We start from the raw sequence: 26,932 nt of genomic DNA, 5'->3' as shown, positions 1-26,932 counted from the left end.
TCTTCCGGACGTTCTCTCATCCCTAGTTATATAAACAAGCTTCTACACATTGTACTGTTTGCCACAGTTCTGCCCTAAATGCAGGTGATAAGGATTCATCTGGATGCAGTGTGAATGGTAGGGCAAGGACATTTTTTTCTCTGAGTTTTCCAAGTCTCACTTAGTTTCTCAGCTCGGTGGTTAGTGAAAATGGTAAATTAGGAGAGTGTTTTCCCTGAGAGACCCTTGTGCAGTAGCAATCAGCATAACTCCCAGGTAATGTAGGATGGCCCCACTGCAGACTTGCTCTAGAGGAAGCAGGGAGAAACGTCCTGGGGGAAATCTTCATTCTTATTTACTTATGATATTGTATAACCAAGTAAAAAGAGATCTGATCATCTTGGGGGGCAAGAATTCTCCCCTCAAAGAGAAATTTGGGTGGAGAGGTGGAAGACAGGTTTAGGAAAAACTACAGTAAGAATAGCCTGTGTATTCCCAATTCTATATATCTGATGTTGGTTAATAGGTCGCCCACCATAATCATTTGATAATTCAGTTCCCACCTCCCTTCAGAGTGTTTGATAGCTTTTCTTTTTTTTTGAGACGGAGTCTCGCTCTGTCACCCAGGCTGGAGTGCAGTGGCGCTTTCTTGGCTCACTGCAACCTGCACCTCCTGGGTTCACGCCATTCTCCTGCCTCAGCTTCCTGAGTAGCTGGGACTACAGGCACCTGCCACCACGCCCGCCTAATTTTTTATATTTTTAGTAGAGACGGGGTTTCACCGTGTTAGCCAGGATGGTCTCGATCTCCTGACCTTGTGATCCTCCCGCCTCGGCCTCCCAAAGTGCTGGGATTACAGGCTTGAGCCACTGCACCTGGCCTTGGTAGCTTTTCATAAATATTTTTTCTTAGCTAATTAGTGTTTGTGTGTGTGTGTGTGTGTGTGTGTGTGTATATATATACATATATATATATATATATTTTTTTTTTTTTTTTGAGATGGAGTCTTGCTCTGTCCCCAAGGCTGGAGTGCAGTGGCGTGATCTCCGCTCACTGCAAGCTCCGCCTCCCGGGTTCACGCCATTCTCCTGCCTCAGCCTCCTGAGTAGCTGGGACTACAGGCGCCCACCACCACGCCCGGCTAATTTTTTGTATTTTTAGTAGAGACAGGGTTTCACTGTGGTCTCGATCTCCTGACCTCGTGATCCGCCCGCCTCGGCCTCCCAAAGTGCTGGAATTACAAGCGTGAGCCACCGCGCCCGGCCAAGCATTGGGATTTCTACTCAAATACTCAGCTGACTCAGAACAAATAACAAATCAGAAGAGTGGTTCTGGGAGGGTAGTAAAGAGACAGCTGCTTCAAGGTTGGAAATAACTAGCCTCTAAAGAATCACGTATTTCCTAGTTAGTGCCTCATTAGCTCTTTTGTTTTTGATAAGGATGTCAGAACAACTGTAAGGCACAAGTTAGATCTTTCATGAGGATTTTCTATTTATCCTTTTGTCTGGCCTTGCCACCTGCGCAGAGGTGTTGATTATTAAAATTTGTACCTGCACATGTAGTTGTTGCTTCTGGGGCATAATCTTTCCAGCAATGTGCCTCTGGTTAAACACCCTTTAACTCCTGAATTGGTCCATGCGTATACAGTTCTGTAGGGAAAATATACAATATGAAAAATTGTGCTTCCAAGGAAATTTACCTTGGAAATAGGGATACCAGACTAATACACAGATGACATTTGGAAACAGTGTAATTCAGTGTAAAATCACAGCTTCAAAAATCTGTTCATTCCTTTGTGATATTCACATATAGAAGCATTTGAGGACTTCATAGTAAGGAGAAAACCACTGGGGTCCAAAAAGTCTGAGTGCTCAGTGAAGAAGTTTAGACCCGTGGGAAGCCATGAAGAATGAGAGATGATAGCTAAGCTGAGGCAGGCACAACTTCAGGGTGCCATTCCCAGCTCCCTGGAGTTAAGTGTAGTACTGCCTTGTGGGGCTATATGTGGCATCCCTGCAAAGACCTTAGCTCCTGTCATCCTAGGTTGGGCACAGAGGACTGCTGAGGAAGAGAGTATTGCTAGTGAACCTTGGATGTAATTTGATGTCCAAGAGGACAGTGAAGAGAGCAGGGAAACAGAGAGGAACTGGAATTTAATGAATATCTACTATAGCCAGTCATAGTACTAGCATTTCATCTACCTCTTCTCGTTTGTTACAACTCTATGAGTGAGGTGTTGGTATCTCACTTTAGGGATGAAGAAAATGAAGTTCAGAGATGTTACGTGAATCGCGCTTGGTCACACAGATGGTAAATGCCAGATTCGAACCCAGATTTGTCTAACTACAAGCCCTTCCTCATTCCGTCACTTTCAGAGTGACTTACTTTACTAAGAGGGAGCCTTTATTTCAAGTGAAATAAACATTTTCCTTTCTGCAGTTATTAGTGGATTGTCTTAGAGTTAGTCTTCCTTATTGTGCCAGAAGATGCATTTCTTCCTCTCATTAAACAAATAAACAAAGCTGGCAGTGCCAGAAATTTGATTTGCCCTTATTGTGGAGGAATAAAAAGACCCATGTGTACTGAACAAGCAGAACCTGTTTTTAGTGTTTAACTAGCCGACTCCTGTCTGGGTGTTCTTTTAAAAAGTAATTATACCGTTTATGATACACCGATTTAAGTCCCAACAGCTATTCCCTCTTAGACCTGATGTTGTGGGGCTGCATTTGCTTTTGTTATTATTATTTGAGTAAAAGAATGTGTGTGTGGGTCACCTTTATATGCCTGCCTGTGAAATTGGTTGAACAAACACTGTATATTAAGTTAGAATATAGAAATGGCCTGATTCTCTTTTGCAGGGCTGTGTTCAATTGAAGATTTTGCTTCCTATACTTTCTATGCTTTTGTAGCTTTGTTTTGCCTTTACTTGAGGGCTCATTCTACCTGGCCATAATAAAGCTGTTCACACTGTATGTTGTAGCTTAACTTTACAATCTTAGGCACTTGGAGGCAGTGGTGTTTACATAACTTGTATTTATGTTTGTTTGTTTTTTGTTTTTATATTTTCCTCACTTATGTTCATTTTCTCCCCCATTTACAGATGCTGGCCCGCGAGAGACATTGATGCATTTTGCTGTGCGGCTGGGACTGCTGAGGTTGACGTGGTTCCTGTTGCAGAAGCCAGGTGGCCGTGGAGCTCTCAGTATCCACAACCAGGAAGGGGCGACGCCTGTGAGCTTGGCCTTGGAGCGAGGCTATCACAAGCTGCACCAGCTTCTAACCGAGTAAGTGCTCCTTCTTCCTTATTTCTCTCCTCTCATCCCCAGCCCCACCCCCGATTCATAGGAGTACCACCCACTTGGCATCTCAGTGTGTGTTTGCCACAAATTAAAACCTCAATTCTGTACCTTGCCTTCTGCTGGCTCCTGCTAACCACTTCATTGTCGGAGAGAGAAACGTAAGTCATGTTAGCATTTTCTCTCTCCTCTGCCTGCCTGCCTTCTTCAATTCTTATCTCTTATATTTTACTATTTTACTCAAAAGTCAGAATGAGCCTTGTCTGTGGAGGTAGCATAACATTACCAATGTGTACAGTTTATCCTGGTTTAGTACAAGAGGAAACAGATTTCCTATATCATGTATTTTTTTCTGGTATGTCTTTAAGACTTGAAAGAGTTAATTAGAAACCAGTACTTCCATATTATAATTGCATACAGAAAGTATGGTAAACAATTAAGTTTTGGATTGAATGTAATTTCTGTGAATAAAATTTGAGAGCAGTGGTTTCTTCATATGAACAGCAATAAAAAGCAACTGAATTGTCTTGGAAATGTGCAGTAGGAAATCCTGTCTGTCTTTGGGCTCGATTATTATATGTCCCGACTCTTTAAAGAGTTCTCTGGAGGAAGATTGTTAGTCAAAACATTTGAAGAGCGCTCTTTTATTCTTGTATAAATAAAGAAATAAATGCACTAGAGCAGCCAAAAGTTTTTATTGGAATGTTTATATAAAGAAGTTTCAAGAATAGTTTCTGTTGTTTAATATATTTTTATTAGTTTTGTGGTTATCATCATTATCTTTTCCACCACATTATCTGAACAAGTATAAACCCCATTGGATCTGTGTTCTTTAGCAATTGAGGGACCTGTGCAAATTGAGTCAGTATTAGCAAATTCTCAGATGTTTTGCTCATGCCAGATTTAATTTAGTTGTGCTTTATGTTTTACCATTTTTAACTGTGTATGTAGTCTGGAAGGACCAAGAAGAGATCTCAGAATGTAATGCTACTTATGGTTATGTAAACAGCTTTTTCTTACTTCACTTGCCAAGCTTATACCTTTCCCCATCATGCTAGACAGACGGTTCTTTGCAGAAAGCTTTCTGATGGGTGCTACAGGATACAGTGGTGGTAGGAGGGGCACTTATCTCAAATGAGCTTTGGATACCTGAGCTCTCCTAAGACAGTATTCCAGGGAGTGATACATTCTACTCCTTCACACTTCCCATCTGGCCAGTGATTGGATTCATTCTACAGGTAGCCTCATGGCCTCAGGAAGAGAGGCCTTGTTTCAGAAGTTGAAACAGTTAACTCCACATAACTATTGTGAAGTTCAAATGCATTTCCTCTAAATTTGATTTTTGCTGGGAAGCAGAGTTGGTTAAGGACTGCCATCCAAATGGGGAAATAAAGTGATTACAACAGCTTCCTTATATCCTTGGAGGGGATGTCACAAGACTATTATTGCAGCACAGCTTTAAGGAAACTAGAGTGTGTTTGTTCTTGGACTTTTTTTTGCTTGCTTTAAAGTACTACTTCTGTTACATGTGGGAAAGCCACTTAACCTCCTTTTGAAGGGAGATTGGTAAGGGAAAACCAACCTGAGAAATTTCCAAGTAGAGGACCCTGATAGGAGAGGATGAGCACCTTGCTGCAGATCTAGCTCTTAACTTGAATTCTGGGATGTTACTGTTCTGAAGCTTAGAAAAAGTTCTGAGTCATAATTAGCAATTAAAAAATGGAAAGGGGGTGATTGTCCCCAATCACTCAGTCTGAGAATGATTCTAGTAGAATTTGGTAGAATTCCAGTTGTTAAAGGATCAAGAATGATCATTTTGTTACTGGTTTTCTTTTCTCCTTTCCTTCCCCTTTCTTGTTCTATATACATAACATAAAAGTGGTTAAAATAGTAAATTTTAGGTACAGCATTCAATGGCATTCAGTACACTCAACACTCACAAAGTTATGTAACCATCACCGCTATTATTTCCAGAACTTTGTCATCACCCAAACCTAACTTCCTTTCCCCCAGCCCCTGACAACCTCTGTTCTCCTTTCTGTCTCTAAGAATTTGCCCATTCTAGGTACCTCATATAAGTGAAATCATGCAACATTTGTCTTTCTGTGTCTGTCTTTCACATAGCTAATGTCCTCAAGGTTCATCCATGTTGTAACATGTGTCAGAATAATATGTATTTCAAAATTGCTAAAAGAATATATTTCTCACCACAAAAAAAATAAGTAGCTGAGATGATGGATATGTTACTTAGCTTGATTTTATCTTTCTATAGTATATACATAGATTAAAACATCACATTATACCCCATAAATAAATAAATAAATTTATATAATTGTTATTTGTCTATTACCAAACACACACACACACACACACACACACACACACACCCATAAGTGTAAACAACCTAGATGTCTATCACTGATAAATGGACAATGTGTTATATTCATATAACGGAATACTACAGCCTTAAAAAGAAAAGATCATCTTTGACAGATGAAACTGAGATCCAGAGAGACAAAGTGGTTGGATTAGGATAACAAGGTGGTAGGGCCAGAAATAGAAGCCGAAAGGCTGTCCAGAGCTCTTTCCTTCCACTCCTGGGATTCTTAAAAAGTGGCCCAAGAATAGACTTCATGGGGTCTGTATCTCTTGAAATTATAAACATTTATGCACATGTTTTTCTGAATAAAGCATTTGTTGGTGAGATTCACGAAGAGGTTTGTAGAAAGTTAAGCATCGCCACAATGTATGATGCTGTCTTTCTAATAGTTTTAGACTTTGGGTATCTTTTTCCCCATCCTGCTTTTTAAAAGTGAAATTGTCCACATATAAGCCGGCCTCTTTTATTGCCTCTTTTCAGTTAGTATGAAATTGAAGTATGGCTATGTACATTTTACATTTATTGAATAACTAGTTGCATTCTACACTTTACTGAAAAGTCAAGCTTATTTAACCCCATTTATAGCCCTTCCAAAGTACATTTGTCGTTTTAATTCCTTGGTGCTTTACCTTGTTTTTTGCTTTTTAATTTTTAAGTGGGGTGTGGGGAGCCTTGTGCTGGGTAGGGCCCAAGTTCTTTTTGTGTTTCTTTGTTCAAGGCTTATTTTGATTGCCAGTCTGTTTTGATAAACCAAATCTTCTGTGAAAATTATGATTAGCCATTCTGGGACATACAAGGATTCTCTGAGACCTATCCCTTTAGAAAACGCTTGAACTTTATTTTAAATCCTACCAGATAGTAATTACTACTCAGGACATTTTTTACAGTTTCCCTTTTTTGTAACCCATGATTGTTAACTTTCACTTTGTTCAGTGTTAGGGAAGGCAGAGCTTTTGTTGACTTGCTGTTTCACTTTAGCTTATATTTAGATCTTACATTATGAATATGAATGCATTTGTGATCTGAAAATTCATCTTATAAGTTTCACTTTAAGTAAATGAAAGAATTCATGTAGGGAGCATAACTCAGTGATTGACATGTATGTTATCTCTTATTTCCCTTTCTTTAATTTTCTGTCTTGCCTGAGAAATCTTAGCCCCAGAAGAGTACCCAAAACATGTAGGCCTACTTCTCCTTTAGTTGGACAATCATCTCCTCTGATTTGAAGACCCCACCCATGGTCGCCTACCTAGTGAGTGATGGAGAGAATAGGTAAAGACCCCAGTTTGCAGGCTGTTGGTGTCATGAATGCTAGGAAGTGACAGTATCAGATGAGTGTGGCATTGTAGTTATCTAAGAAGAAAATATTAGAGCCAGATGTTATTGGATCGGGCTGATCTCTTACTCACACATCACAAAGTAGAAATCTTGGGACTTGGATCACCCATGTTGGGGGTACGAGGGAGCTTGAGAGTAAGAGGAGGCTCCAGGTAGTGACTAGGTGTGCAAACTTGGAAGTCAAACCTAGGTTTGCATTTTGGCTCTGCCATTTGCAAACTTTCCTTGCTAAGCCTTGATTTCTTCATCTCATAAATAAAGGATATTACTATCTACTTCCTGGATGATAACCCAGTCTCTAGTATATGCAATATGGAAAATTAGTGCTTATTTGTTATACAGATTCTGGTTATTTTTGTGGAGCAAATAAAGGTGCTATAAATATTTCATCTTGGAGAAAGATGGTAGTATGGTATGGTAGAATTGCTTACGGATTAAAAGCTTAATTAAAATCTAAGCCTGCCTACTTAGTAGTTAGTGTGACTTGGAAAATGTCACCTATCCACTGAGTCTCATGTTTCCCCTCTCTTAATGATAATACCTGGTCTGCCTACATCACAAGGTTATTTTAACTAAAAAAAGATTTGTGCAAATACTTTGTTAAACTCTAAGATACTCTGTTTGAACATTTCTTGTATATTAATAACAATAATGACATCAGTAAAATTAGAGTTAGCTGATCAGTGAAACTCAAATTCCAGTTGATTGGTCTACCAGATGTCTTGTTTTGTAATATTTCTTGTAGTTCTCTGTGAATTAAAGTTAGTAGAGAGATTGGAGAATTGTAGTTAGACTGGCTGGTTTTGAATCCAATCTACTTCTGTGAAACTGTATTATTTATCTTAGGTGATTCACTTAACCTCTCCAAACCTCAGTGCCTTTTTTTTTTTTTTTTTTGTCTCACAAGAAGAAGAGGAGGACTATCTTCAGTGGGTTGCTTTGAGAAATAATTCATGTAGAGAGCATAACTCAGTGATTGACATAAATGTTACCCCCATTTCCCTTTCTTTAATTTTCTTTTCCTTTTAATGCCTATGTCAGTTTTTCATACTTTAGGGAATAAAATTAGTTTGGCCCTGTGATACATGCTGTGATGTTGATGCCTGTAGATTAATGGAACAAGGAATTCTAGATGGATAAAAAATCATTTACAATCCTTCCACCCTTATAAGAAGAGTATTTATTTTAAGAATTTCAACTCTGGAGTGGTGGCATACAAGTGCTGAAATATTTCAATTGCCGTAAGAGCCAGTTTAAACATATTTGTCCTCATAAATGTCGTCTTATTTTTAGTATCAGCTGAACAAATCTTCATTTATTGAATGCCTGTACTACACTAGAAACCATGGTTGGTACATTACAGATATTATTTCATTTCAACCTTGTATCAACCTTGTGAAATAGGCATTATCTGTGTTTTGCGGGAGAAATATGGAGGCTCAGAATTAAAGTAACTAGTCCAAGGCTATATAGAAAATGGTAGAGCTACTGTTACACAGACAGCTGTGGAATGCCGAGGCCCATATTCTTCCCTCTACAAAAATTTGGCAGAGAGAAAGAAGAGACTCAGGACGAGGCTACTAGGGTACAGTATTAAATGACTCTTAAATGTAAAGGGTTATATGGTTTCTAGTCTATATGTTTTTTGAGGAAAACAAGGTTCTTACTATAATAACTATACATTTATATTACCCATTATATGACTTTTAAAGTATGGTTGATTACATTCAAGCTACCATTTTACATAGGGTAAGTATGGTCATCTCTGATTGACTGATTGATTGAGACAGACTATTGCTGTCACCCAGGCTGGAGTGCAGTGGCATGATCCTGGCTCGCTGCAGCCTCCACCTCCCGGGTTCAAGCGATTCTCCTGCCTTATCCTCCTGAGTTGCTGGGATTACAGGTGCGCACCACCACACCCGGCTTATTTTTGAGTTTTTAGTAGAGACAGGGTTTCACCATGTTGGTCAGGCTGGTCTCGATTTCATGACCTCGTGATCTGCCCGCCTCAGCCTCCCAAAGTGCTGGGATTACAGACGTGAGCCACTGCATCTGGCCATCTCTGTTTTATAATTGAGGAAACTGAGGCCAGAGAGGTAAAGTGACTTGTCCAAGGTTTCAGTTCACAAGGTTGCAAAGTAACAGAACCTAAAGTCCACCGATCTGTCCAGATTGAGAGGACACATGTGAATGTTGAACACAGACCCAGCCTGACAAGCTTAGGTACTCAGTCATGATTTACTGTAGTAGGCACTATTGGCCCCTTTCAAAGGGTTTGTGCCTGTAAGCTCTCAAGTCCTTACAAGACACTTGCACTTGAAACCTAGGTGTAGGGTTAGGTGGTAGAGTAACTACTCAAGAATACATATTTCACAATGGAACCAAGTGCTATTGAGCAAGATGTTCTGCCAACATAGTAATTTTGCCCTTTTAGATTTCTCTTCAAGTACTTGACAAGTGGGTCCTCAGTAGCCCATCTGGTGCAAAACAAGTTTGGAGACTTTGCTTTTGCAGAGTAAAGCAAAAGATGAAACAAATATACAGACTTACCTTAAAAATAATAAGCAGAGAGGCAGGATTTGGGATAACTTGACATCTGGCCAGAGTCCCATTCATCAGTCTGTTCATCCCTTCGTATCTGACTTCCTTTGTCATTGTGTGAGCTAGGTCTTTGTGTCTTGGTAAAGACAAGGTTGTAGAACTGAGTGGAAACTAGAGAATGGGGAAGGAGACTAACATTTATTGAATATTGAATACCTGCTTTGTATTATGCACAGTACTGCCTTGGTGTTTTACATGCGTTTTCATTTAAAACCCCTCAGCAAACCTCAGGGAGGCTAAAGCAGCTTGTCCAAGGCCATATAGTTAGTCGCTGTTTTCACAACCTGTCTTTAGGTTGTATTCGGATTTATTCATAGAATTTTGTGAGGAGGCATGTTTGGTAGCATTCTCAGGCTTTTAACCTAATTAATTTATGATGATTAATAACTCTGGTTCTCAGTGCCTTTTTTTTCCCCTAAGTTTTCAGCTGGACGACTTTAAGAATTTTGACCTTTTTTATTTTTTAAACCATTTAACTAGTAATCTCAGGATTGCCTATCTGGCAACATGCTACAAAATTGCAAAATGTACTTTCTGAAGATAATATTGTACTTACAGAGCAATTTATTGTATTCGTTGCTAGGTATTTTGTATAAATTCTCATATATTTATCCTCTCCTCAGCCCTTTGAAGGTGGGCATTTTATCTCTATTGCACAAGGAAATATAATAGCCACAGCTGGTAAGTGATGGAAGAATAATTTGAACCAGGTTGTAACTCCCAAGTCCCGTGAACTTTTACACTCCCTTGGGCTTTCTAAGAAGATGGGTAGGAATTGAAAGTCGGTTGGAATCGCAAAGCCATTCCAAGCATCTTGTGTTTCTATTAACTTCTTTTCTCTCCCTGCGGAATGACACATGTATACTGAGCAAGGTACGTGTTTGTTCTTGGTTGCCATATAACATTTAGACTTAGAGTGTTCAGAGTTGTGAAATTACACTACTTAATCTGTGGTAACAGATTTTCTATGGCAACAGCATGTGATTTGTTTCTGACTTCATTTCTGGCTTAAGTGGAAGAAAATACAGACCTGGAGTATAAGGCTTGATAGTCATGTGTGAGAAAATGAAGGATCAGTTGATGGCACCTTCTACTCTTTAAAAACTACATATGATTTTTACTTGGTCAATTCTAAAGTTTTCTTAAAGGCATACCAATAGAAAGAATGACTTGAACATTTTAACTGCATTTATTATTGGCAGAAATAGACGTGATTGTGGAAACAAGAAAAAAACTAGGTGTGTTGAATAAACATTTTCACTAAAATCAATATTTGGCTGAAGCAGAATATCACCAGCATAGAATGAAGTTACGTGATACAAGGATAAATAAGAGGTAGTAAAAAAATACACCCAATCCTATACATTTATTAATATCTACCTGTTATGTTTTGAAAGTTTAACCTTATAATAGGAGAACAGTTTCTCAGCATTACCAACTTCTAGATTGTTCTTGATTCATTAAACAGCATATACAACTTCTCCTGGCACATCAGTAAGATCTCTATCTAGTTGAACTACAGACAGTTATAATTCAGGGATGTTTTTTAGTAACATGTTCTAGAAGGAATTTTGTGTTAGATGTAATGAATCACAAAAATCTTTTAGCTGCTGAAATTGGTTATCATTGTATAATAATCATTTTGACAAGGTTTTGTTTAAATCTTTAGTGTCCATAGACATAAATAAGGAGCAGTATTCTTAAGTATTCTGATAAAAGCCTATTTTGTTTCATTAATGAAAACAAAACGTATTTGAGGTACCTAATATTTTTCCTAACACTTTAAAAAAATACATTTATATCAGGATCGAGGATAATTTATCATAGTTTTTTTGGCCTTTTTTTTGTTTTTGTTTTTGTTTGTTTTTGAGACAGAGTCTCGTTCTGTCATCCAGGCTGAAGTGCAGTGGTGCAATCTTGGCTCACTGCAACCTCTGCCTCCCGGGTTCAAGTGATTCTCCTGCCTCAGCCTCCTGAGTGGCTGGAACTACAGGCGTGTGCCACCATGCCTGGCTAATTTTTTTTGTACGTTTTTTCACCGTGTTAGCCAGGATGGATTTATCATAGTTTTTATACATGATTTTGGCCATTTTTTCTTATAAAATTTGGAGATGGCAATGTGGACATTCTGCTCTTAATTTTATTCTTACATGAATGATTTTCAAATTGAACTTACCCTAGAAAGACACATGGCCTAAATGGAATATCTACAATTTAAAAAATTGTTTTATTTAATGTTTAATGTTCTGAACACTAGTTAATAAAAAGTTAAAGCTAGAGTTTTTATATAATCTAACATCTGTAATTCTTTTTTTTTTTTTGGAGATGGAGTTTCACTCTTTTGCCCAATTTGGAGTGCAGTGGCACGATCTCAGCTCACTGCAACCTCCACCTCCCGGATTCAAGCAATTCTCCTGCCTCGGCCTCCCGAGTAGCTGGGATTACGGGCACTCGCCACCATGCCCAGCCAATTTTTTGTAGTTTTAGCAGAAATGGGGTTTCACCATATTAGCCAGGCTGGTCTTGAACTCCTGACCTCAGGTGATCCGCCTTCCTCAGCCTCCCAAGGTGCTGGGATTACAGGCGTGAGCCACTGTGCCTGGCCTAACATCTGTAATTCTTAAGCCATTTAAATTTTGCTAAATATTTGTTGGCTTAATAAAGATAAAATGTTCTTCCTAAGGTTATCTAGCCAGTGCACTATCTCTTAATATTCATTTTAACTGTCAAAATATTTATCCATTTGAAAACTCTTCAGTTGTTTTTGCACATGACATTAACAGTTTTTACAGTCACTGATTATTGTAGCATTTTATTCTTGTAGTACATATTTTATGCTTTAACTGGCCAATAGAATTTCTGCATAAAAAGCACATAAGGAGATTTGTACTTTAAATCTGGGTCCGCAATGCCTAGGCTGCAGACTGGTACTGGTCCATGGACTGTTAGGACCCAGGTTGCACAGCAAGAGGTGAGTGTCAGGCGGGCGAGCGAGCATCACCACCTGAGCTTGCCTCCTGTGCAGTCAGTGGTGGCATTAGATTCTCATAGGAGCGGGAACCGTATCATGAACTGCGTATGTGAGGGATCTAGGTTGCATGCTTCTTATGAGAATCTAATGCCTGATGATCTGAGGTGGAACAGTTTCATCCCCAAACCATTCCATACCCTGCCCCCTCATCTGTGGAAAAATTGCCTTCCATAAAACTGGTCCTTGGTGCCAAAAATACTGGGGACCACTGCTTTAGATTATGTAGAGAACGCTTACATAGTACTCCTTATTTTAATAGTATTTCTTGTATTGGTGGTGCTACCTCACTGATAATGATGGTAACCCTGTAATCACTTAATCCTTGTTCAGCAGGCATCCATCTCTTTGGCCTTAAAAATGGCAAAGCTGAACTTGGGTGTGTCCCTATTGTTTAACATCTCTATAGACCTCAGTTTCTTCATCTACAAAATAGGGAAAAATAATATGTACCTCACAGATCTGTTAGGATTAAACAAGAACATGTTTATAAAGTTCTTAGGAGCTTAGATATCTCTTTATTTGGAGAGCTAGGAAGGACAATTCATTGGAAATATTTCAGGTTCGTATGAACATGATATCTCTTTTAACCACCATTCAGTTTCTGACTTACTGTTTCCTAGTCAGCCTCACCCACAATTGTAACTGTCTCTTGACCTAGTGGGGAAACCAAGCCCCATTTTCCTCACAGATTTTTGGAGGGTAAATAGTGGTAGGTGATGTAGGGGTAGTTGCTTGATACCCCACAAGCAAGCTTCCCTTATTTTTTTTTCTTTTTTCTTTAAGTCTAATACTCAGAAGTTGCCTTCTTTTTTGGTTCATTAGAATTATACCAGCCCTCTAGTATACCACACAGTCACAATATATCGATCATTTCGGGTGGCCAGACAGCTAACATTTTGCATTCACGTTCATTTAATCCTCATGACAAATTTAGTATTTTCACTTTACAGATGAGGAAATTGAAGCACAGAGAAATTTAAGTAGTCCAAGATCACAAAGATGGTAAGGTCAGAGTAAGGAATCAAACCAACTCTGTGTGACTTTCCAGCTTGTGCTCTAACAATTACCTTATAAAACTTTTTTTTGTTTGAAAGCAAAATTTAGAACAAAGTACTCATAGACAGTAGTTGCTTAAAGGATGTGCCTTCTTTTTCTTTGCACTCTGCTTATGCTAATTATTAAGGCGAGAGTGGCAGTTCTATGTTCCCTCCCCCCCCAAAAAAAAGGAAGGAAAAGAGGAAAACTAAGTTTCAGTGCTAAAATATCTCATGGCCCTGGGTATGCAGGAATGCGTATCTGACCATAACTAGCCTAGCAGTGAGTTCCCTACAGATAGCTAAGATACATCATTTTGAGGTGGATTAGCTATCCCCCACCCCCTACCCCTTTCTGGCATTTAGCTTCTCCAGCTCCATTTGAGTAGAGTTGTGGTTGGTTTTGTAGAACTCATTAAGGTTTGACACTATTATGGTGATGTGGTTTTGAGAAGATATTGCAATAGCCCTCAAAAAAGGAACTAGATGCTGCAGTTCCTTGGCAGAAGTAAACTTGGAGCAAAACACGCCTTTAGGAGGGATAACCAGACTGCTTTCCTCTACTTTTAAAGCTGTAGTATGAAGCCAAAACTAAAAGAGGATGGGCTTGCGATATTCGTGGTGCTTGGGCAGCCATGTGTGAGTATCAGCTTCTAGACCAATGCTTTGTTAATCTTCATTGTTTATTCTCTGACATTTTCTCTGGCTTTTTGCTGCAACTCAACCTGAAGCATCATTGAACTTCCCTGAAGGACTTGTGTTGTTAGGATCAGAAAAGTGTTTTTCTCTGCGGTTAAGTTAATTTGACTGGGTTTTATATGTAAGCATAAAACCCCAATGTTTTCTTGAGCATGCTAGGCAAGGTAAGAAGGCAGAGGTTGATTGGTTGTTGATAATTGCGTGGCAGGTAGAATGCTAGAAAATTAGTTGAAACTCATCCTGGGCTTACTGAATTTTGTTGTATCATATATATAAACTGTGGACACTTGGTTTGGATGCTGTAACCTTATCTCTGAGAAATGGCCTGTAATTTGTGTTATTTTGCAGTTGAAAAACTTGCTATGGATTTTATAAAATTTATAACAGAAACCCTAATATACTTCATTAGCTTCTGATAAATATTACATCAGACATCCAGTTAGTATAATTTGAATGTGGTTTGAAACTTTTTTAGAGGTAGGTTTCATTGTGGATAGTGGAAGGAGGCACATAAGTTTTAGAATTAGATCTGAGTACAAATTGTGGCTGTTTCACTTACAGCTGTGAATTCTTGGGGAAATTATCCACTAAGTCTCAGTTTCCACACATGGAAAATGGAAATTCACTGATAACTGCCTCAGAGTTTTTGTGACGATTAAAAGTAAATAATAAACCAACAACATAGTCATTTTATTGTCGTTATCAAATATGTACTATACATACTTTTATGTGCTATACTTTTATGTGACTGGCAGCGCAGTAGGTTTGCTTTCACCAGTATCACTGCAGATATGCAGTGCATTACAACATTATGACAGCCGTAACATCATTGGGTGATAGGAATTTTCCAGCTCCATTATAATCTTATTGGACCATCATTCCATATATGGTCTATCATAGACTGAAACATGGCTAAGTAGCACATGACTGTAGTAAATATTGTTAGCATCCTTCTTTTGTTTTTTCATTTTTGCCTTCCTCCCCCTAATGTTTTCTCACCCCTCCAAGAATAAAATCCTAGTTCCTACCAGGACTCATAAAGTTCTGTGAAATCTGAACCCGATACAACTCTGAACCCAATACAAATGAGACCTCATTTCATAACAAAGGAACCCAATACAAATGAGACCTCATTTCATAACGTTTCCTCATTCCCATTGCCCTGTCTGCACAGCTACACTGGCTCTAACCTCCCTGGCCAGCTCATTGCCACCTCAGGATCTTTGTACTTGCTGTACACATTGCCTAATGTTCTTGTTCCCTAACTGTGCATGCTGGCTCTTTCATACCACTCAGGTCAGTTGTTAGGTCACCTCCTCAGAAAGCTCTTCTGAAGAAGCCGCCATTTCCAGTCGAAGACATTTTCTACCATAAGCACCTGTTTTATTTTCCTTAAATGAAGATTTGGATTTGCGTTTTAGACTACATACAGAGTAAATGAAAATTCTCTACACAATTTTGCTGTAAATGTCTTCTGGGATTTTTGCATATACACTTCCTTTTAGAGAATATGTGCTTTTGAAATGGTTTTGTTGTTTAAGATATAAGTGTTCAGTAGAATACCTCTTAGTGCCATTTTAAAATGTGATCTAAAGAAACATTTTGCTTTTATCTTTTCTTTCTGCTCATTAATCCACATAAATTGCTACACTAAATTGCTTTAGAATAAACAGATTGCTTGGAATGAATTTTAAAATTTATTTTTTAGCCCTAATTTCAGCCCTCAGCTCTGTGAAACCTTGGTTGATTTGCCTAAACACTATCTATCTGCAGAACCTTGGCCTTGTTACTTGGAAGATTAAATAAGATATTTATGATGAAAATGCTCTGAAAAACTGAATACAGCTTTACAATCGTATTATATTTATTATGTACTGTGATTTGTTCCTGATATTTCACATTTAATTCAGGGAAATCATTTCAACAAGTCATAGAACTTCTTTTGTTGTTGTTTTTGTTGGGTGTGGTTTTTTGTGTGTTTTGTTTGTTTGTTTTGAGATAAGGTCTCATTCTGTTGCCCAGGCTGGAGTGCAGTGGCCCAGTCATGGCTCACTGTAGCCTCGACATCCTACCTCAGCTTCCCCAGTAGCTGAGACTACAGGCACGCACCACCACTAACTAACGTACCTGGCTAACTTTTGAAAATTTTGTGTAGAGATGAGGTCTTGTATGTTGCCCAGGCTGGTCTCAAACTCCTGGACTCCAGTGATTTGCCTGCCCCAGACTCCTAAAATGCTGGATTACAGACATGAGCCCCCATGCCCACGCAACAGAACCTCTTTAGAACATGACTGTTACAGCTGATATTTGGATACTTTTGATTTTAATAGCAATAACAACAATAATAAAGACTGAGTGGGACTGAACTTTTAAAATACTCTTGCTGTTGTTCAATTGGTTTTCAGCTTTGCTCGGGCCTATATGAAGTTTACCTTTGGGAGAAAATGAAACCTTGTCCAGTGGGTCTATAGCTTATACCACATGCCATATTCCTATCTATGCTATGCTTATCTCTTCTGCCAGTAGCTTTTCTCCCCAGAATCAGTGTACATTAAATTTCAGTTTTCCAGTAGTTCATTTTTAGAATCTTTGCTTCAGTGATGAATTGGAAAGTTAAAAAAATCTGATGGTTCGTAAGTAATTTGAGAAGTTCTCTGACCCACCTTACCTATTTATTGTGCAGTGCTATTATGAGGGAGAGTAAATCAATGTTATATGTTTCTGCAAAAGCAGCAAATTACAGGAGAAACATGAGAAAAGTCACATCTAGTTTGTCCAAAAGGCATTATCTCTTTATGAGGACCTATTTTATTAATTTAACTGTTTGTAAATAGGATTAATCAACTTTAATTATAACTTATGAAGAGTGCCAAATCAGGTCAGTGGGCTATATAAAAATATGCAAGGTCATTAGAAGCTTATTGGACTTGTTGAGTATGGGTTCTTTTCTTGAATTTTAGTGATGATAACCTCATACATAGTTAAGTGAACTTCATTCCTGAAGATGGGGGTCCTGCCCAGACAAATGAGCAAAAATATGTCTTTTTTTTCTGAACTGGAAAAGCTAGTTTACAGAGTGATGACTTCATTGTGATTAAAGTTACCAGTTTCTGTAAGTATAGAACACATCGCTTCTCCATTAAGTTGGAAGCTTGTTAATCAGCTGATTTTAACATTCACCATTACACTGGAGTTTTGGGTTCATATTTAGTTCTTAATCTTTATATCATATTTAAGTTTCTCATGATCTTCAGGAATAAAACTGGAAGAAATGGATGTGCATTCCTTTCTCTCCTGATTCTGTTATTTAAATTGGTAATCCTACAGGGTTTCTGTTTGATTTTGTTTTGTGTTTTTGCCCCACAAGAAAGCTAAAGAAACTTTCTGACATTTTAAAGATGAGTGTGTACTCCTCCCTTCCCTTTCCCCTCCCTTCTCCTCCTCCCTCCGTTTACCATCCCCAATAACAAACCAATAGCTGTCATGGAATAGAGACACACAAGTTCTGACATAGATCAACCTAGTTTGTGTATAAATACAAATTTAAGTAATATTTAAATAGAAATCTCTATTTCAGTAGTCCCCAATTTTTTTTGGCACCAGGGACTGATTTTGTGGAAGACAATTTTTTCATGGACCTGTGGGAGGAGGGGATGTGATGGTTGAGGGGATGATTCAAGCACATTACATTTATCATGCACTTTATTTCTGTTATCACTGCATTGTAATATATAATGAAATAATTATACAACACCATAATATAGAATTAGTGGGAGCCCTGAGCTTGTTTTCCTGCAGCTAAACAGTCCCATCAGGGGGTGATCGGAGACAGTGACAGATCATCAAACATTAGATTCACATAAGGAGCCTAGATCCCTCGCATACGCAGTTCACGATGGGGTTCACGCTCCTGTGAGAATCTAATGCTACCACTGATCTGACAGGAGGCAGAGTTCAGGTGGTAATGCGAGCAGTGGGGAGCAGCTGTAAATACAGATGAAGCTTCACTCTCTAGCCTGCACTTACCTCCTGCTGTGTGGCCTAACAGGCCATAGACTGGTGCTGGTTTGTGGCCTGGGGGTTAGGGACCCCTGCTTTATTTAACCACTTATAACTTACAATCACTTAGGTGCTCTAAGTCATCTGGGGAATGAGAAGGTTGGAAAAGAGAAAGTACATTACTGAGTGAGTAAAGATTATCTGTGATTGTTTCTTAGATGAAGATCTATTTGATGTTGGTGTTGGTCTAGTGTGAACTAAATATAACTGCATTGGAGCCTAAGCTCAGATGTCTGCGTCATGGTTTATTACTCCTGTGTTCATTTCAAGGAGCTCCTGTGATACCTGCTGTCTCCACCTAAAAAAAAAAAAAAAAACCAGTAAAAATAAAATAATGAATTAATTCTTCTTCTTGCTGGTCTGTCACCCAGTCTAGAGTGCTGTGGTGAGACCATAGCTCACTGCAGCCTTGACCACTCACCTCAGCCTCCCAAGTAGCTAGGACTACAGGTGGGCACCACCAGCCCTGGCTAATTTTTTTTGGAGAGAGTGGGGGTGGTCTCTCTGTTTTGCCCAGCCTGGTCTCGAACTCTTGGCCTCAAGCAGTCTTCTCACCTCAGCCTCCCAAAGTGCTGGGAACACAGGTGTAAGTCACTGCACCCAGCTTATTTATTTTTAATAATTAAGTTGTACATAATAATATTCATGATGCACCTGCATAAGACAGGTTTATTTTATTATCAGATATTACCTCCCACATTATATAGAATTTTTAATAACAGTTGTAGCTGATACTCTGTTTTGTAGTCTGATAGTTTCACTTTCTCATATTTTTATCTATTTCTATGGTCTATAAATATTTTTGAGACCCTCTTTTATTATGAGTATTTAAATTATTCAACTAATATTGAATATTAATTTCTGATTTTTTAAAAAACTAAAACTAATGAGTGCTGGAGTGAGCCTTATCTTTTACCTACTGATTTTTTGCTTCTGTTAAATTATTTCCTTAGACTAAATTTCAAGGAATTGTATAATTAGGTCAAAGGAAATGATGTTTGCAACTCCCATGTTCATTGCAATGTGGCCAATATTAACTCTGCTTTTCTTTTTTAAATAACTGCCACCTGTAGGTTACTTTAATGCAGTGTTTTACAACCTTGGCTGCACATTAAAGTCTCCGCAGGAGCTTTAAAAAACACATGCTTGAGGACCACCTCTAGAGATTTTGATTTGATAGATGTGATATGCCATCTGGACATAAGGATTTTTTTTTTTTTTTTAAAGACAGAGTTTCACTCGCCGCCCAGGCTGGAGTGCAATGGCATGATCTCGGCTCACTGCAAACTCCGCCTCCCAGGTTCAAGTGATTCTCCTTCCTCAGCCTCCCAAGTAGCTGGTATTACAAGTGCCTGCCACCACACCTGGCTAATTTTTGTATTTTTAGTAGAGACAGGGTTTCATCGCATTGGCCAGGCTGGTCTTGAACTCCTGACCTCAGGTGATCCACCCACCTTGGCCTCCCAAAGTGTTCGGATTATAGGCCTGAGCCACCACGCCCAGCCTGTGGACATAAGGATTTTTAAAAGATCTCCAGGCAATTTCAAAGTGCAGCTAAGGTTAAAAGGTTACTTTAGTGAGACTGAGCTTAACATTGCATCTGAAAATTGATTCCTTAGAGTTTTATTGAATCAGGTTGGTGGCTTAAATCTGATTCAGTAAGAGGAATCAACTAAATACCTTGATCACATCAATAAATTTATACATGTCTATCTAGTATAAAATCGATTTAACTTTAATTTTTACTAATCTTGTGAATGTTGGTATATTAGATTATCGATGCATGTATAACTAATATAGTGGCAGTATGTGGAAAATCACTTTTTTCAAGATCTTGAAAGCAGTACAGTAAGGTAGGACTAAAAAATACAACTTTGGCTATTGGAGTAAGGTAGTATTCCAGAAGTTATGGACTTACTGAGAAAGGGAGTGAAGTAGCCCCTCAGGATAAAAAGCAAGAGAAAAATGACCATAGACTCCATGGACTACTAACTGCTCTACCCATATCCATAGTGCACAATGATCTAGAACTTGCACAGTAGTCTCTCAAAATGTGTATTTTAAAAATTTATATATATTTTTAGTTTCCTCTGTCTGCATTCTCTGCTACAAAATAGGCAGCAGAGGTAGGTTTGTGTGGTGGTTTAGATTGTTGACCCAGATGCTGGCTGGCTCCATTACTTAGTAGCTGTTAGGCAAGTTACTACATTTCTCACAACTTCAGTTTCCTGACCTGCAAATTATGGTAATAATATTCTCCTTCACAGAATGATTGTGAGAGTAAATGAGATGATGTGTACCAAATGCACAGTTCAATATCTGATACATTGTTAAGCAGTTGATAAGTATTAACAATAAAAGGAAGTGGTTATGTTTTGGAAATAGAAACCAGTGTTTAATGAGTACTTACTAGTAGTATGCATATTAAGAATGTATATCTCAGCTGGGTGCGGTGGCTCATGCCTGTAATCCCAGCAGTTTCGGAAGCCCAGGCGGGCGGATCACCTGAGGTCAGGAGTTTGAGACCAGTCTGGCCAACAAGGTGAAACCCCGTCTCTACTAAAAATACAAAACTTAGCCAGGCATGGTGGCAAGCGCCTGTAATCCTAGCCACTTGGCAGGCTGAGGTGGGAGAATCGCTTGTGCCTGGAAGGTGGTGGTTGCAGTGAGTTGAGGTTGTGCCACTGCACTCCATCCTGGGTGACAGAGCGAGACTCCACCTCAAAAAACAAACAAACAAACAAAAAAAAAAACAAAACTCTGTCCTTATATCTTAATCCTTGAGTCTCTGTAAGAAAACTGCTGTTATCCCGCTTTCCTTTTCTTTCTTTGCTTTCTTTTCTTTTCTTTTTTTTTTTTTTGAGACCGAGTTTCGCTCTTGTTGCCTGAGCTGGAGTGCAATGGCGCGATCTCGGCTCACTGCAACCTCTGCCTCCTGGGTTCAAGTGATTCTCCTGCCTCAGCCTCCTGAGTAGCTGGGATTACAGGCACGCACCACCACGCCCAGCAGGTTGTTTTTTTTTTTTTTTTTTTTTTTTTGTATTTTTAGTAGAGATAGGGTTTCACCATATTGGCCAGGCTGGTCTCAAACTCCTGACCTCAGGTGATCCACCTGCTTCGGTCTCCCAAGGTGCTGGGATTACACGTGTGAGCCACCGCACCTGGCGCCCACTTTTCTTTAAACAGATAAAAAACTCTGGCTCATAGAAGTGAAATAATTTGTCTTAGATCAGACCATGGTATAAATGGGATTCTACTCCAACTTCAGCACCTATACTTTTCCCATATCACACTGTGATTTAGCCTCTAGGGAAGTCTCAGTTGAACATAATTAGATAAATTTGTAGTGAATTGGTATTTTTCTCCTCGTAGGAAAAGGTAGATTGGTGTCAATTTTGTGAACAATATGGTGAACGATGTGGGCATGCCATTTTCCAGCCTGTCGGAATCAATATTGTCCCTCATTTGAGTAGAATGTGCTTGTTTTTTATTTTATTTTATTTTTTTTAGACGGAGAATGAGAATTTGGGCTAGGCAGTTTGTCCAACATTTTGACAGTCTCTTCAACGCTCACCATTCTGTTGATCAATGTAGCATATGGTGGACTTTGGAACTTTTTATCAGAGAATGTGTGTTGAAAAATGTTCTACTTGGAAGGAACATTCCTTTGACTCATAAAAAAATTTTTCTCTTAAAGACCTCTTTGCTCCTTGTTGCCTTCAAATTACCCTGAATACTTCCTGCTGTGGGCACCGCATGAACTGTTCCTATAAAAACCAGCCCTTTCCACTTAAAGTAATGCAGCATTATATAAGGGGGAGAGCACAGGCTTTGGGAGCAGCCCAACCTGGATTCAAATCCATTACTTGTTAGCAATGTGCTAAATAAGAGGGTGCTAATATTTATTGACAGCCTACTGTGTGCCAGGCATTATTAAATAATTTATTTACTATCCTCATTGATTTCCACAACAACTTTCTTTGCTTTTTCACAGCAGCCTTTTAAAAGGACTGTTACATTTTTTATAGGTCAAGATGCATGCTCAAAGAGGTTAAGTATCTAGCTCAAGTTTTTACTTCTTGTAAGTGGTAAAGTTTGATTTTGAACTGAGGTTTATCAAACTGCTAATGTATGTGGTATACCTTGAACAAATATGTTAATATTTCTGTTCTCAATTTCCTCATCTCTGAAACCGGAATACTACTACTTTGAAGGACTGATAAGAGGATTAAAGTAGTGTACTTAAAATTTTCTGTCAGTATCTGTTTAAGTACTCAGATAATACTAGTTTCTTCCCTACCTTTAGTAAATAATAATAACAGAAGAATGAAGCAATTTTTTACCTCTGCCTTTATTAAAATAATGTTTTACATTTAACTTTGTATTTTGAAAAATTTTGAACTCAGAAAAGATGCAAGAAAAGTGCAATGAACTCCTATATACCCTTCATCCAAATTCTCTGATTCTTAACTTTTGGTTACATTTGCTTTATCTGTGTGTGTATACATAAACATATATAGAATTTTACTGAAGTCTTTGAGAGTAAGTTGCAGAATCATGACCTTCTGTTGCTAAATATTTCAGCATATATTTCCTAAGAACAAGGACAGTCACTAAATACAGTAACAGTGCATTTATCAAAATTAGTAATTTATCATTAATACAATAATCTACTATATAGTAGTTTATATTCTACTTTTCACCATCTGCTTAATAGTATTCTTTTAAGTATTTTTCCTCCTGATCTGGATCACACACTGAATTTAGTTGTTATGCTTTAGTCTCCTTTGCCACCTGTGCCTTTTGAGCCATTACTGCCACTACATTGGGTTGTACTAGAATTACTTCCTTGGAATATCTGTCTCTTCAGAGAATGATGATCTCAAACCATCTTAAACATTGTGAGTAAAACAGAAGAATATTTGTACTCTTCTGCCCTGGAGTGAAATCCCAACAAATACTTGAGTACCTATGTATGTCAAGAGATTGTGCTGAGTAGTGGAGATCAGCAGGTCGGGAGATACATGGTCCTGGTTCTCAATGGGGCTTACAGTTGAGTAAGATTGTTATAGTGCAGTTCAGCAAGTCTTGCTGAGCTCACAAGATAGAGACTGCTCCTGGAAGTGTGCTGGAAACTAGATATAATTCAGGGCTCCCAAAGGATGTTTAAAAACAGTATTAATTACCTCATGACAGGAAGATTGAAAATTTCAAGGTAATCATATTGTCAGCTTTTCATATCTTAAAGTCTGTTTTGAAATCTGGTTGAGTGTGAAAATCTAAGAGGCTTTAACACTATCTGATGTAGTAATGAAACAATGCCTGTACTGCATAATTGCCACAGTTGGTGGTAAAGTGCCATTTCCTTTATTCAGGTTGATAGTTTCCTCATTGGAATTAAAAAAAAAAATCAGAAGGCAGTAGAAATCTCTATAGACCTTCCTGCAGTATTTACATGCCTTCATCTACAGATCTTTCTTTCACTTGTCTTTTGTCTTTGTTTTTTTAAAGTGTCATCTGAGGCTATGGTGCCTCTTAATTCACCAACTGAAACAACCAGAATTCCTAGTGCATTTGTAGTTATGCTTTCCTGTCCTGCAAGACCTGATTTGGTTACAATATAATCTTTGTTCACATTTTTCAAGGTAAACTTTAGATACCCAGCCACAGTCCTCTTTATGGCAGAAACACAAGGCTGATGGACAACTTAATTACCAACTGTAGACGTAGGAAGGGCTTCCAATCAAGAGAATGCTGAGTAGTTATTTTACAAGTCTAAAGGAGACTGAATGCAGAAGATGGATTTAAAATTGAAATGTGGTAGTTGTACATAAAGAAATTCTGTGCTAGAATTGTAGAGCATTCAGATACACCTAGGATTATAGGGAATGGGCCTCACAGTTCACCTAAGAAGGAGAGTGGACAGAGAGAGAGCAGGGCCTTGCCTTTCCTTCTCTCTACTGGCCCTGTCACACATAGCCACTCTATTTCTGCATATGATTTTATCTGAAAACATGCAGCTACTTAAAAGTTTGAAAACTAGTGTCTTAGTTGTATTTGTGAAATTGTACCAAGCCATGATCTCTCAGGTTCCTTGCAGCTCTATATAAAGCCTCTGAGCTGCTTTCTTCACAGGTGTTTGCTGTCCATTGGTTGCATACTTTGGGAACATAGGTGCATGGTAACATTAAGTTAAACAGAGCATACTGTGAGGCAGATGATGTTGGAACTAATGGTTCATGTGAACTATTTGTACTGTCACTACCAGTGCTTCAGAGAGACAATTCACTTTATACTCTGTTACAATGTCTTCAAATGTGCATCTTAAATCAGGTACATTTTGATCAATGCTGCTATATGATTTTATTATAATTTAATTTGCAACAGTTTTTTGCTTTAGTGGTACATAAGATAATGGTGCCTTTACGAGTAATGGCATCTTAATTTTGATGAAATATGCTATATTTAGTGCATAAAATGTCACACATGTAAGGGTAAAACTCCTAATACATTCTTTCCTGCCTTTTTGCATCTGTGAAGGTGGCAGTAACTTCAGTAAGCCAAACTATGGCCAACAATAATTAATGTTGAGACATTAATGTTGAGACAGATGTCATATATCTTTGTAGCTCTAGCCTCTAGCATAGTGCCTACCACTTAATAGGTGTTCAGTAAATGTTTCATTGAATGGTCTTTTAATATTAGTTTATGAGGCTAGACTATTAAAACAAAGTTTTAGTTGGGAGTAATTAGAAAAAAGAAAATGACTTCCTTTTTTTTTTTTTTTTAAATGGATTCTTGCTCTGTTGCCCAGGCTGGAGTGCAGTGGTGCAATCTTGACTCACTGCAACCTCCGCCTCTTGGGTTCAAGCAATTCTTCTGCCTCAGACTCCTGAGTAGCTGGGATTACAGGTGCGTGCCACCACACCCAGCTAATTTTTTGTATTTTTTTTTGGTGGAGATGGGGTTTCCCAGTGTTAGCCAGGATGGTCTCAATCTCCTGACCTTGTGATCTGCCTGCATCGGCCTCCCAAAGTGCTGGGATTACAGACGTGAGCCACTGTGCCAACTTTGGATCTTAAACCCTCAGTAAAATGCAACTCCAGCAGACATTGTCCCACACCTAATACAGAGCTTCTGTTCTAGTGAGAGAGCTGAGAAACATATATAATACCTATTAAATAGCCCAAAGAGGTGTGTGTGTGTATATTTTTTAAAGCCACTAGAGATCAGGCGCAGTGGCTCACGCCTGTAATCCCAGCACTTTGGGAGACTGAGGCAGGCGGATTGCTTGAGGCAGGCGGATTGCTTAAGCCCAGGAGTTCAAGACCAGCCTGAGCAACATGACGAAACCGTGTCTCTAGGAAAAAATCCAAAAATTAGCTCGTGTGGTGGTGCGTGCCTGTAGTCTCAGCTACTCAGGGGGCTGAAGTGGGAGGATCACTCGAGCCCCAGAGGTTGAGGCTGCAGTGAGCTGAGATTGCACCAGTGCACTCCAGCATGAGCAACCCTCTATCAAAAAAAAAAAAAGAAAAAGAAAAAAAGTCACAAGAGAGTAATATAATAAGGAGGAGGGAAAAGATCCTTTGTCCATAGAGAAAAGAACGGAAAAGCGATCAGTAAGCCAGACTGAAAGATGGGTGGGTTTTGGATAGGCTGGAATCCCTGGGTGATGAGGTGTCTGAGGAATGCACATTTACAGTTTGGCTGCAGAATGGGGTATAAGAAGATTAACTGTGGCTGGAAAAGAACATCGGTGAATACGGAGAATGGTGATGGCCCAGCAGAAGAGTTGCTGGTGTGGCATGGCCTATCAAGGCACTGTGGTAGAGTGGAAAGAGATGGTGTTCTGGCTCTGCTTATTAGCTGGGTGACCTTGGTCATGAAGTTCTGTGGCTCTTTACTTTATATATCTATATAGTAGAGATAGGATGCTTTGTAGAATTAAGGTTATGATGAAGAGAGAAAGCCTAGGTGATACAGGCACACATGTATTTTACTCTGAATACAAAAAGAACAACAAAAGCGTTGTTTTGTTTTGTAGAACAGAGCTTTTGAGCAAAAGAATGATGTCACTATTGCTTTGAAACAGTTATTTCTGATAGATTGGGGGGTAGTGAAGGCCCTAGGGTAATTGCCCCATAATAAGAGTGGCTGTAAGAGTCCAGGTAATTCAGTCAAAGTCTGAACTAGACCAGTGCCTATAGGATTTGAAATAAGGAGCTGAATGGGGGAAGCATTGCAAACACAAAGTCAACATGTTCAGAATGTTCTGAACAAGGGAAGTGGTATTACTAGGGGTAGCAGTGGTTTCATAAATGGAAATAGGTTTGGCATTGCTGCTGCTTTTGGTTATGGAGTAACATAAAATTGAGGTTTGAAATTTGAAGGTACCCATTAGACACCCTGGTAAAGACATTCATAAAGTAGTTGGAAGTGTTGGTGCAGAACTAAGACTTTGAGTCAAGAGAAAGAGATTGTGGGGGTAAACTGGGGCTGTGGAAAAGGATGG

At 38.8% G+C, this 26,932-nt stretch overlaps 1 protein-coding gene across 8 annotated transcripts in view; it reads left to right on the top strand.

Moving 5' to 3' along the window:
* The window catches only part of AKAP13 (A-kinase anchoring protein 13), a 347,162-nt gene that overhangs the window by 150,106 nt on the left and 170,124 nt on the right, over positions 1-26,932 (top strand). For all 8 annotated transcript variants that reach the window (XM_032175851.2, XM_032175850.2, XM_032175859.2 and 5 more), the window contains one exon: positions 3,080-3,263. In XM_032175851.2, the coding sequence (XP_032031742.1) occupies positions 3,080-3,263 (184 nt within the window). The remainder of the gene's footprint in view (positions 1-3,079; positions 3,264-26,932) is intronic.

This window comes from Hylobates moloch, unplaced genomic scaffold (assembly GCF_009828535.3).
Source record: "Hylobates moloch isolate HMO894 unplaced genomic scaffold, HMol_V3 SCAFFOLD_14, whole genome shotgun sequence".
Classification (NCBI taxonomy): Eukaryota; Metazoa; Chordata; class Mammalia; order Primates; family Hylobatidae; genus Hylobates; species Hylobates moloch.
The sequence above is the reverse complement of the archived record's forward strand: the minus strand, read 5'-3'. Positions and strand labels throughout refer to the sequence as shown.